This window comes from Labrus mixtus, chromosome 1 (assembly GCF_963584025.1).
Source record: "Labrus mixtus chromosome 1, fLabMix1.1, whole genome shotgun sequence".
NCBI classification, from domain to species: Eukaryota; Metazoa; Chordata; class Actinopteri; order Labriformes; family Labridae; genus Labrus; species Labrus mixtus.
Window position 1 is genome coordinate 9,938,802 of NC_083612.1, and position 13,130 is coordinate 9,951,931.

General features: G+C 43.2%; 1 protein-coding gene across 1 annotated transcript in view; it reads left to right on the forward strand.

Annotated features, from left to right (window-relative positions):
* prmt3 (protein arginine methyltransferase 3) overlaps positions 1 to 13,130 on the forward strand; it is a 57,767-nt gene that overhangs the window by 41,343 nt on the left and 3,294 nt on the right. Inside the window, exons 14-15 of the mRNA XM_061060758.1 lie at positions 5,777 to 5,827; positions 6,540 to 6,627. Of these exons, the coding sequence (XP_060916741.1) occupies positions 5,777 to 5,827; positions 6,540 to 6,627 (139 nt within the window). The remainder of the gene's footprint in view (positions 1 to 5,776; positions 5,828 to 6,539; positions 6,628 to 13,130) is intronic.

Genomic DNA, 13,130 nt, shown 5'->3' on the forward strand with positions numbered 1-13,130 from the left:
CCTCTGGCTCCATTGTGGGAATTTGGAAACCAGTGACTATAGCAGTAAAGCAACAAAAGTTTAATATCTCACACTCAGACTAGAATTCTTTCCCAAACAAAAGTAAAAAAAAAATCATCAGTAGAAGAGATGTAGATTACAGCTTCAGGGGCCTCTCTTCTTTTATTAATAGTGAAAGGCGGTCAGTACGTTTACATACAGTTAGTAAAAGTTGATTTATTGTGTAAGTCAAAATAGCACACCTAAAGTGTTTTCAAACCAAACAGTTCTGGGAAGGTTTTGTGGAGAAACTCTTCCCAGATAACGGCACACTATGGGATCTTTTTCTCTGTCTGCATTCACACCACCATGGTACCAGGAGCTACAAAAGGTTCCTCTAAACAGGATTCTAGGAACAAAAATAGTTCATAGTTCCCGCGGTCCTAAATGCCTCTAGATAATGCCGGGCTTTGACCTGGACCTCGAACTGCGTGAATAAGTGCAAGAAAACATATTGAAGTAGTAAAAAATTTGTTTCCCACCTGCTTGTTTGTCGATTGTTTGCTATGTGACGTAATAGGTCAACCTGCTAAAGGTCAAATAGTAACTAGCTGAAAGGGGGCATATCGCCACCTACTGTAGCCGTGTTGAACATGCTTTTGTCGATAAAATTACACAAAAGTTTGAATGAGATGCTTGGCTTTTAATGTGTCCTGGAAAAGCTGTACAAAACGTTTTCTGTCTGAATTTCCCAAAATCAAATCAGTTCAGTTGAGAGCTTTAAAGTCCCAGAGTCAAAAAAAAAAAAAAATCCCAACCATCTCAAGTCATTTCTGTAAAGCTTTTTTCACTGTTCCTGTACAGTTGTTAGTCATTTTTGTCTGAGAGGCATCATGAATCACAGACCAGAGGTGTGCTATAGCTAACACTGATTCCTGCTCCTGGGTGGAGTGGCAGCAGTCGGGTGGAGAGGCTGAGAGCAGAGATGGAGGAGCAGGAGGGGGGGGGGAATTCACACCAACCCGCCCGTGAGGTGGTCGTGCTTGAAGCCTCCACGCCTGGATAAACCCCATCAAAAGCGCATTAGCCCTCTCCTCTCCCGCCCCCTCCTTCCCTCCCCCTCAGTGCCCCTCCCTCTCCCTCCCTTTAACCCCCCCCTTCCCCTTCCCCCGCGCCCACATCCCCCCACCGCTGTATAATAGTATCTGGCCGGGCCACGCGGCTCGCTGACACACAGCCGGGGCGAAAGGGGAGCGATGATGAATTGCTCCCTGTTGGTGTTATCCATGATGATAATTATTAATTTTCCCCCTGCTCCTCTCGGAGAATGGGGGCCGGAGAGCTGCAGTGTTGCGGAGCCTCCTCCACGGGCCGTCATGGAGCCCACTGTCATCACTTATCACAGACAGAGCCGGGGCCCAAGGCTAAACGCTGATGAAAATGAAAAGCGCTCGTTCTGATTTGTCCTGTTTTTAGTGCGTGGGTGTGCATATGTGCTTCCATGTTAAAAGTTAACCCTTCCTTTTCCGTAGTGCTCTTTCTCTTGCACACATAATACTCCCCCCACTCCTTTCTTCTTCAGAGGCTTTGACCTGTCGAGGATTACAAAAGTTATTGGACACAACTTAAAAGGAGGAGGCGGTTGAAATAATCACATTTTAATTGATCATCATTTATGAACATAAGCATGAATATTGCAACCTTTATTATTTAGATCCATAGAAGAAAATGAGACGGGTATAGCAGAGGACGGGAGACCATTGGAGAGGAAGAGTTAAGGGAGGTTGTAGGCTGTGGAGAACAGATGGTGTTTGAGAAGTTTTTTTTGAATGAGTCCAAACATGGGGCATTGCGGATGTCTGAGGGGAGGGGTGCTCCAGAGGGAGGGGGAAGTGACGCTGAAGGCTCTGTCCCCATAGGTGCGTAGTCTGGCGTGTGGTATGGGCAGCAGGCCAGTGTCTGAGGACCGGCGGTTTTGGGTGAGTGGGTGTAGGAGGTCGGGGAGATACTCAGGGGCAGGGGCATGGAGGGGTTCAAAAGTGAGGAGGAGGTTGTTGTATTTGATTCGGGATCTAGTTGGAAACCAGTGGAGGTGGATGATGGTGTGGGTGACGTGCTCTGTGGCAGCAGAGTTTTGAACATATTGGAGTCTGTCCAGGGCTTTTGCTGGTTACTCCAGACAGGACTCCGTTGCAGTCGTCCAGAGGCGAGGTTATGAAGGCGTGAATGAGGGTTTCTGTCACTGAGTGGGAGAATGATGACTGGAGTCGAGAGATATTTTTGGATTGAAGAAGGAATCAAATAGCTTTGTGTGATATGAAAGGGTGTTCTAATTGTGCAATAATGAGAACAATCGAACAAACTCTGTATCCATTTTGAGTTTTTGTCCCTATTTTAAACCTTTTTTTTTTTAGTGTAGGTGAATGTGCAGTGATCCTGAGCTCTTGGGGAAACTATTGTAACTAACTGTTTGGGTTATAGAGCACATACTGTATATGGTTTTGATTTGTTTAAGCACTTTTTTTAAGCTAAAAAGCTCTGTTAGCCTACTTTATTCTTAATTACTTAACACCAAACAGCAAATAGTTAGTAAAGTCAGTGCAGTAGCAAAGGGCCCTTTATTATTATTACACTGTTTTTAAATATTTGACATCAGGTGCAAAAAATAACCCCTCAATGCTAAGATGTTAAAAAGAAGACAAATGATTTCTGACATTTTAGATTAAGTCATATGATTTGATCGCTTGTCTTTTGATTTGCAAAACGTTCTGTTCCCTAGTGGCTTAAAATGGACTGATGCTACTTTAAGGATTTGTAACATCTGTACCACTTACAGGGTAGTTTAGAGGAGTAGTTATTTTTATTTTATTTGTACTTTTCTACTCTTTTTTTTTCTTCTCATAATGCTATTCTATTTTATATATAATTTAAACTTTTTTTGTAGAAGCTGACTCAGGGAGAAACGCACAAAAATTCCAATGTACCTGTACTGTCCTGTACCTGTGCAAATGGCAATAAACATCTATTCTATTCTAGTCATCACTTCATACAAGATGGAGTGCAAAGAGAGCAATAAAGCATACGAACACAAAAATACAACTGTACTGTTTGATCGAGCCCAACCAATATGGGATTTATGGGGCCGACACAGGTATCGATATTAGGGAGGGGCAAAAAATCAGATACCGATATATTAGCAGATATCTAACTTAGGTCTAATTTTGATCTTGTATTTATCACGTTGATCCCTCAAATGCAGTTATCAAACAATTGTGGAAAAGATGATGATAATGAAGACAAGATGGTCACTCAACTGGAAAGTAACTCTGCATGTATGTGCGCTATTTGGCTGGTAAATAAATCTATTAATATCGGCACATCTGCGATAAAATTAGCCGATACTGTTATGCTAATATCACTTTTTTCAGATGTTTTTATTCTTAACAAGCAAAGACGATCAAAAAAGTCCTGTCTCTGTTGGATAGAAGTTCTCAGTTCCCATCTGGAGAGAAAGTTTGAATCTGTCACTGTTTTACTTGATGCTGTTAAAGCTGTCATTAAGTTTTTTTTTAAAGGGGCCTGAGTAGTTTGACAAACTCTCTTCCCCCCCCCCCCCCCCCCCCCCCCGCTCATTTTAAATCAGCAATCATTTAACTCTCTGATCCTCTCGGTGCAGTTGATAGCAGGTGTGTGAGTCATGGAGATCTTTATTGCTTATCTTTCATATCCTCTATGCAGCAGGCAGTTACAATCCCTCTTTTTCTGTCAAATGTGATTTTAATGAGGCATCAAGGCACCGAGCTTCTCCGCTGCCTCTGTGTCTACAGAAGTTTCACTCTCTGGCCCAAATTTTAAATTGCCCGTCTTGCTGAAGTGTGAAAGTTGCACAACGCAGAAGTGACAATCAATCTCGCTTACGAGGCGTTGTCATCGGCGCGGCGCGTTCAGGATGATCTCTGCCTCTCTGACTGAGGGAGGTGAATCCGCTCTGCCTGACGAGTAATTACGGCTAATTTCCTAATTACCTCAGCACCGAGCGCCTCTGTAGCATTCATTAAAAGCCATAATTGCATTGGGTTGACATGCTCTTTTATCCACTTTGGGTTCTTTTCTGCGGGTTTTAGCTGCGAGCTAGCGGTGCCGCCCCTTCCTGTCTGAGTCGATAAAGGTTGATTGAGGGCTCGGTGTGGGAAGAGTGTTGAACACAGCTTCTGACAGCATCGTGTTTATCAAGTCTGTGTTTCTTTGTGCGTACTGTATACAGCTGCTGAATGAACAAAAAGTTCCTCCTTGCCAAATATAGGAAAACCTACAAATACGTAGTTAAATATAGTTTGGGCATTTCAACTGAGCAGTGAACAGATGATGTATTTAGCTTTTTTTTTAGAGACACAAATCAACAAAAAGGCGGTGTATAAGAGGAAGCATTAGATCCTCTGTCCCCTCTCCTGCTCCTTCCCTTCATTTTAACTTCCTTTCTCTTCCTCTATATGTTTCCCATTCCTTTTCCTCCCTCCTCCTTTCCCCTCTCCCGTCCTCCTCTTTTCCTCTTTCCCTCTCTTGCATCGATTCGGCTCTTCTTTGTCTCACAGAGCTGGCCTCCAAGTTGTCAGCTGCGTCAGGATTAAAAGCTATTAGTTCTGCATCATTGCCACTACAAGTGCACGCCTGAGATTGATAGAGTGCCTCTCTTCCTCCAGTAGGGAGAGAGATGGGAGGAAAACAAGCCCTGGGGGGGGGGTTGGTTTCTTACCTCACATATCTGACAACGGTCACCTACAGGCACTCTGGCCCTGGACTGTCCCTCAGTTTGTTTAAGATTTGTGAATTGGATTTTCTCTTTGTTGGGTTTAGAGCTCTGTAAATCCTTCCCAGCAGACAGCACAGTTTTAAAGAAAGACTGCCTCTTCCATGCTGGTTTTGGGGAATTGGACTTCAGTCTGCAGGACAAAATAAGCCATCGTTTCTGGCCAAATCTAAGACTGAAAAGAATTGAGACTTTCTTGTTTTTTCCTCATTTGACACAAAGTCATATCGACACAAAAATGGATTATCCAGATGATCATGTATTCATACTAGTTTTATATAACTGATTTCTCCTCTGTGCGGACTGTTTTTTAAAGTGCTGTCAACAAAAATAGTCACCTTTGCTAATTTCATGTACCAAGCTGGATTTTTCTTCATTTTTTTTTCTCTCTGTCAGCAAAATTGCCTCCATGAAGTTTGGGGGGCTGCCTCATAATTGATTTCTTTTGTCCAGTGACAAGTGTTGCGGATGAGGTGAGAGGGGAGCGTACAGCCGCTGCTGTTGACTCAGCCTAAAACAGAAACTCCGTCTGGTTTTCAGAGGACGCAGAGGGAATGCAGTTTTCACAAGAGTTATAATAAGACCCACTGTATCTGTGACAGGGTGGCCAACAGACTTCTCCAGAACACACACACACACACACACACACACACACACACACACACACACACACACACACTCTAAACAATGACATGGTAAGCATGGCTAGTGAAATGAAATGCATTTCTCAGTTTCCTCTTGACACCTTACAGAAATGTTGTAAAGGTGTCTGTAAATATTTGAACAGTAAATTTTGTCCGCAGTTTGTTTTTACTGCCTTACTCCTGAACACAGCGGCTCTCCGTCTTATTAAAGTCATTAAAACCTTGAGTCTTGTTCTGCCTCCCGCCTCCCTCTCAGCTCTGCATGTCAGAGTTGCAGCGTAGTCAAACAGATCCAGGGGTTTATTGTACTGTCACATTCTAACACGACCCTCATATTTCATTGCAGGCAATTGTCGGCTACTTTGACATTTTCTTTGACAAAGGCTGCAGCAACAAGGTAAGCAGCAACGGCAACAGCCAAGCCATTTAACGGAAACTCAATTATGTTCACGCTTTAGCGTGTTCCTCCTCCCCGAGGCGTTCGCTGGCAATCGACAGGCGTCCTAGACGACTGCTGATATAAGCACTTACCCAGCAGAGCCGGCCGGTTGGAAAAGCCGATGCCAAGCTCTGTGAGCAGCACGGACATGCCTTCTGATTGCACTTCCTATTTTACCTGAGAGTCGAACTGCATGCTGTGGATGGTCCAGCACATTTCTATCACGGAGCGAAGGCTAACACAATGTAACATGAGGTTATCTGTTTCATAAATACAGTGCAGTTAGGATTCTTTGTAATATAGTAATAACTGTCTGAGTGGATTGAAGCTTAGGTTTAAATATAATGAAGAACATTTCATGACCTTATGACCTTCCTAATGTGCGTTTAGGTTTATAACTGTCAACTTTTCTGTGGTATTTGTTTTGATGACTTTGTTGTTTAACTATTATATATTCCGGTATTACAAATCAGGCTCATTTCTTTAGGTTGTTAAGTTTGTATGTTCACAAAATCATTTGCTGTAAGTCCAATTTTACGAAATAGTCAAGGGTTTAAACTTTTTAATTAGACTCTGTCTTTAGTCATTCAAAAGTAGTTTCTGTCTTTGTGAAATGCTACGACTTGACACAGTTTGTTTGTTCCCCCCCACCCATCCATTATCTGGCCAGGTGATGTTCTCAACGGGTCCTCAGGTCACAAAGACGCACTGGAAACAGACTGTCTTCCTATTGGAGAGGCCTGTCCCTGTCAAAGCAGGTCAGTAACCACGGCGACCATCACACTGCTTCATCAAACATCATTCCTTTGACAACTCTCATTTACATATTATATTGTAGAAGAGTTTATAAGAATGGTTAAGTTTGGATTTTGCATGTTCACACTCTCTCTCGTGATCTTCTTTTTTCCTCTCCTTACACCCGCGGCGTGCGTCATAGCGAGCTGCGGCAGGTAATCTGTCTGCTGTGGCGATGTAGTCAGGCTGGTTGACACCCGTTATCTGTCAGCGTCAGAGACAGCGAGGGATCAAAACAAATCACATTCAGCCATCAGAGACAGCATGTAAAACTTCATCTGATAGCCAGTCACAGGCCTCTGAATCATGACACGTTGCGAGACGAGCGCTTTGTAACTGACCACTGAAACGTTTATAGAACCGCTGCTTCAGCAGATTAAAGTTTTATCCCTCCTGTAGCTTTACATGAGGCATGGCGGACTTTCTGTCCGCATGTTCAAACATGTCGGAGCGCCTTGTATCGCTTTATTTTTTGTGATGTTTAAAAATGGACGTACTTACAACAGGTCAGTTTAGACGTTTATTTGACCTCATTTTAATCTCGATCTATCATTGAAGACATGTCCTCATGTAATGCAATGAAGCTGAATAATTATACAACATGCATAGAATATTTAAATCAGAATAAACAGAAAACAAACAAATCAAAAGTGAGATCATTTTAGTAACGGGGGGGAAAAAATCAGAGAAAGCAGTACGGCTAATAAAAGTTACATACATGAAAAGTGTCGTTTTTGATCATGTTTTCAGAATGACCTTTGGTAACAACTTTATTTTTAAGGTGTGATGCAAAGTGTTCCAGGTGTGTGCAGCACAAACGATAGACGTCATTTTGCCAATTGTAAGTGTTTGCTCTTTGAACTGTGTGGAAAAAACAAAACAGATTTAAGTTTTGAAGAATGTCTCACACCTTCAAGCAAACCCTCACCAGGGTATCAAAAGCCATTCTTCTATTACAAGAGGTGAGATTCACACATACTGTTCTTTACTTCAATTCTACACTTCACTTAGCAGACGCTGTTATCCAAAGTGACAGACATCAGAGAGTAAGTAGAACACGAGCATCTAGAGAGGAGGAAACAACGGCAGTGAGTGCAAACAATTTCAGGTCTGTGCTCACTTCTTCTCCTACCAATGAGAACTTTTAATCCACTCATCATTAGATTTATAAAAAAAAAAATTCTCAATAAAATACACTAAAATGTTTAACTGACACACTCTATAGTACTGTATCAAATGCTTCATGATGTTTCAGGGCTCCATTTGAAGTTGATTTCCATGCTGTTAGCGCTTATTTAATTGTTGACGCGAGCTGCCATGACATGCCTTTAGAGTTCAGTCCAACCCCGGCCAGCGATGAGCCACGTGCCATACTTTCACACCATTCAGACCCGGACACAGAAGAGGGTGCTGCTACGTTCTCTTTCACATCACTGAAGAAACCCTCCATGTTTTCTCCGCTGTGCTCTGATCCATCCAATTTGTAATTTGATGCTAATTAGTCTAAACATCATACAAATTAAATAAATTCCACTTTTCTGTTGTGTCAATGTCAGTGCTGATCATGGATCTCATCAGATTTGATTGGGTACTTCATTTTAGTCTCTGGACTTTTGTTAATTGAGTGGGCCCCTCCACCTCAATCTGTAAGGGTCCCAGGTCCGAGGATTTAGCCTTGACACCTGCAGACTTCTACTACTCGCCTCTGCTAACTTATTTTTGTGTGCAGTGTATTTCATTTATGTCAAGAAGGTTCTCTCTGAGCCTGTGTGATTTCAATCAGAGAGCCTTGGTGCTAAATACAGGAAGAGAAACTTATTTACATCATTAGATTCATTTTGACTTTTGTTTGTTATCCGTCAGAGGTTACACGGGTCGTGTGAATGATCCGGTGTTTATTACCGCTGTACGTTGTGGCCTCCTGTGTGCTTTATCATAATGGGAATCACGGATGTGTCGGCTGATGTGAGGATGGATGAGCCTCTTGGGACCGGCTGTCCACTCGCTGACCAGATATTAGATGGAGTTTACTGTAATAAATGACCTGCAGAGGGACGGAGGCGCTACATGTCAGGCAGGCCCCCTTAGCCACGCTCAGCTCCAGCCGGCCACCAGCCGCCCGGGCGATAAGAGCGTCAAACCCTCTGACGCAGATCAAACGTTATCGCAGGCTCCGCGCTCTGCTCTGGATCAGATAAATGGAGCTGAGTCTGAGAGCTGAGGACGACAGTATGCTAACACAGAGCGGGGGTGTGCGAGTAGAGAAACAAAGACAGATTTAATTCTGACTTATCAGGTGCAGACTGTCAAATGTTTTACACTTACACCTGTGTGTGTTTGTATATGTATGATGCACATAAAGACCAGTGACGAATCAAAAACGAGAATAGAGGAACACGGTACATTACGATGCTTCCATTCAGACAATATAACCATGTGAAAGAAATCTTCTACTTTTTTCTTCTACCAGCAATCTGAACGAGGTTGAACACAGCGGATCAACTTTGGTTGATAAGAGTAACACACCCTCATCCCTCCAGTAGAGTGAATATGTAGCAGCAGCATGTGATGGATCAATACCTAATAAGACATTTCATTTTGGTTATTCTTCTTAATTAATCATCCATATGCTTCTCATTTATTCATGTGAATTTTTGGGGGGTTTCTTTATAATTTGTGATGTTTTGTGTGAAGTTTTTCCGGGCCAGGTAAAAAATTATTATTCCTATTTAGCTTCACCTGTCACCTGTGTGATATTCCCCATTGGTCAATGGCTTTGTATCCAAGTTCAAACTGGATTTATAGATGTATGGAGTTATATTTGCCGACATCATTCATGGCCCTCACTGGATGAATCAGCTGACTTTCGTTTACTTTTACAATCACTGAACATTTTCCTCTAAACATTGTTATGGCACATTTAGGCCAACATGTCAGTTAAGACACAGTTAATATAAACATTTAATATGCAAACACTTAGGCTCAGTTATTGTCCCAAGAAGATGAACCCTCTTATGAACGCTTGACAAAATGACCCCTAAAGGGTCTAATGGGAGCAGAAAAGATGCTTTTTTTCTGCAGGGCATCGCTGTCTCTTGGTACAACAAGACTTATGTCCTGTGCTTATATAATACAATTGAAAGTCTGTTGGTGTGGATCAAGTGTTGTACTGCAACATTTTTAATGTGACTCACACCCACACACAAAACAGATTATCTTTTACCCCTCTCACACACTGTCTTTTTTTATCCTTTTGCTGCTTTTACAGTCAGCAGAGCATCTGGGCTCTTGGGGCTTTCTCTGGGGCAAAATGACACATCACAGCATCAGCCAAGACACACACACACACACACACACACACACACACACACACAAAAATACACACACGTGTAAACTCACATGCGCACACACACAAACATAGACATGTTAAATCTTAGCTCTATCAGGGTTTAATCAGGGTTAAACTCAAGCTTAAACAAACATCAAGCTATACAAATCCTTCAATCTGGATGTTCGCTTTTTATTCAGACAGAAAAAACTGAGAAGAAAAAGTTTAAAAAAAAGAAGATCAAAATGAATGTGTGCGTGTGCGTGTGCGTGTGTGTGTGTGTGTGTGTGTGTGTGTGTGTCTGTGTGTGTGTCTGTGTGTGTGTGTGTGTGTGTGGCAGGTTATTGATGTGTTCGCTCCACCTCGGCACCCTGACAGTCCCAGAGCCTCCTCCAGGGGCCGTAAACCAGAAATGGAGTTTTTAACAGCATTCAGCAGCTTCCTGCTAGGCTCCTTTGGTGTATTTTACAACAGACACACACATGCACACGCACTCACACACACACACACACACACACACACACACACACACACAATCACATAAAGCTCCTTCTACACACTTAAATTCACAAGAGGACTTGCATACTTTTACACCAAACTCCCTTCTGGCTGTAAGAGAAAACTTCCTAAAGTCACCTTGAAGATGGAAAAACTCTTGCACAAACACACAACAACAACAACACACACACACACACACACACAAAATGCATACATGCAAACACATTATGGCCTCTAATTATCTGTTTTGACTCAGAAGCACCTTCATCTCTGATCGGCTGCATTGAGGGCCGGGCACAAACATGCAGTGGTTTGTTTTAATACCGACTCTGTCTGTGGTGATTTATCGCGGCCGAGACTGAATCCTATTTGATGTGTTTGTACGAGTGCAGCAGTAATTAACTCTGAGACTGCGCTTCTGTGGGAGGTGCCTGCGGATGAGAGAGAGAAGGCACGCAGCAGGCTGGAACAAAACATCCCTGCAAATCCTCCCGGCTGGCAGCGTAATAAATTAAACAGCGAATCATTTGTCATGCTCTGGTGTGTTTGTGTAGCTCCAGTATTGAAGAGGAGGGTCCTTTAACACAGCTTTACCTGCCCGAAGTCCACAAGAAAAAGGAGGTCACACTTTCTTTTTTGTTGCAAGAAAGTCCCATGATCCTCGAAGGTGAAACGGTGGCCTGGTTACCTGCGCCGAGGGGCCACTCAGAGGAGCTGAAACTTGGCCATTTGTTATTTTGGGGGCTTTCATTGGACAGTCAGGTGGTCTTTGTTCCCACCCACTTTCATGACTCATATCCTCTGTCCCGAGTACAGGGTGTGATGATTACCCCCCCCCCCCCCCCCGCCCTCACCTGTCCATGCTTAATTTAAACAGCTCCTCCTGTACTCAACACCCTCCTCCCGGTTGAACTCTGAAGGTCCTTGAGCTGTCACCAGCAAGAAGTCGAGCCAGGTTTCACATCCTTCAGGGCTGTAATTTAGAACATTGGGCTGCTGCTGTGTCTACAGGCTAAGAAATACAGCCCATCAGATGTGCTGATGGACTGTATGCCCAATCGAAATGTGGGCAAGGTTTCAGATCATGGGGTAAATTTATGTTGGAGTACTCCCAGGATTAGTGCTGAGTGTGCTAAACGGCTCGTTCTGCAAATCACACAATAGTTCACCGATATGAAACCAAGAAAATCACGAGACGGCTTCAAGCCTCAGTCAAGAGTTACGTCAAATTCACAGGAATTCTGACCTGGTCTCTGGCTGAGGTCGCATTTGAAAAGATCCAACCTGTATCTGATTAAGGGCCACATATGAAAGTGGTCCAAATGATTTGAAAAGGTCAGATTCCACGAGACTTGCACTGTTCAAACCTTCGTTAAAACAATCTGATCTGACTTACCTGTGAGCAACAAAGTCAGATTCAGGTTCACTTTTGCCTACAGTGTGAACGTGGAGCATACCTGCTCTGTAACGGAGATGGCTGAAGTGGAAGACAGAACACTGAAACTGTACATTGTCTATGAAAGACAATACATTCTGTGCTTGGTAGTTTCATATTATTCATTGACGACATGTCTCCTCTTCCTTAGCTAAACTGTATTTTACTTACATTTTAAAAAGGCACTCAAGTGATTTGAACAATTTTAGCAAAAAGACCCTGAACAAAACATCCTTGGTTTATTATCGCCCAATGCTGGGCGATCCAAAGGCATCCTGTGGCCCCTAGTTTTTGCAATATGTTGGCACAGAATTACACTTGTCAGCTTGTTGGGCCAGTTGAGTACGTTGAGTGATCAGCGGAGGTCAATGCTTCATCGGAAAAAATAGTTTGTTTTCCCACAGTCCTACATCTTCTGGTTTAGCTTTTTAAATGACAAGTAGAGACTATCACCACCTGCTGGTATGGACTTGATGCAGCCACAGAATATACATGCCACCTTGCCATTGGCTGTAGTTTTTGCAGAGCGTTCAAACCCAACTTCTTGACCAAAACCCAGGCGACTTGGCAATACGGCTGGCTTTTTTGCCCCGAGAGCTACGGTGTTGGTTCTATATGTCTTGGTTATAAGAGGGATGTTTGTGCAAGCACAGTAGTACTGACCCATGTCTATGAAATTGCTCCGTATGAAATGAACTTGGTTCACCTTTCATTGGGGACACAAAGTAACCAATCTTCTCTATTGAAGAAAATCAAGGCATTTTCCTGTGAAAAGCACTCGGCTCATTCTTCTCCTTCCCTCTCTTGGTGGGGTTGCACATGCTGTAGAAGCGTGAGCTAAATGGTGAAAATGAAAATGACAACAGTTTAAATGAATTACTAACACCAGCCGTGTATTTCCAGTGTAATTTCATGGAGAAAGACTGCGCTGGGGCGGAGGAGAGGCTGTTTCTGCAGGCCTGGTTGTGCTTAATGACACTGGCATGTTGATGTACGACATCGCAGCTCCCATTCCCCGGCTCATTTCCACACATGGTTAACTCTTTCTCCTAGCATCTGAGTGGCCAGTTTGCTGAAGGCACCGAGGCCCACTTCCATGGGGAGTTTGGTGTGACTGATTACAGCCGAGCTGCTGTAGTCGCACAGACGCTGCGCAGATATTCAGTCCGTGGTTCGGTTTGTTCGTTTCAATACTCTAACCTGAG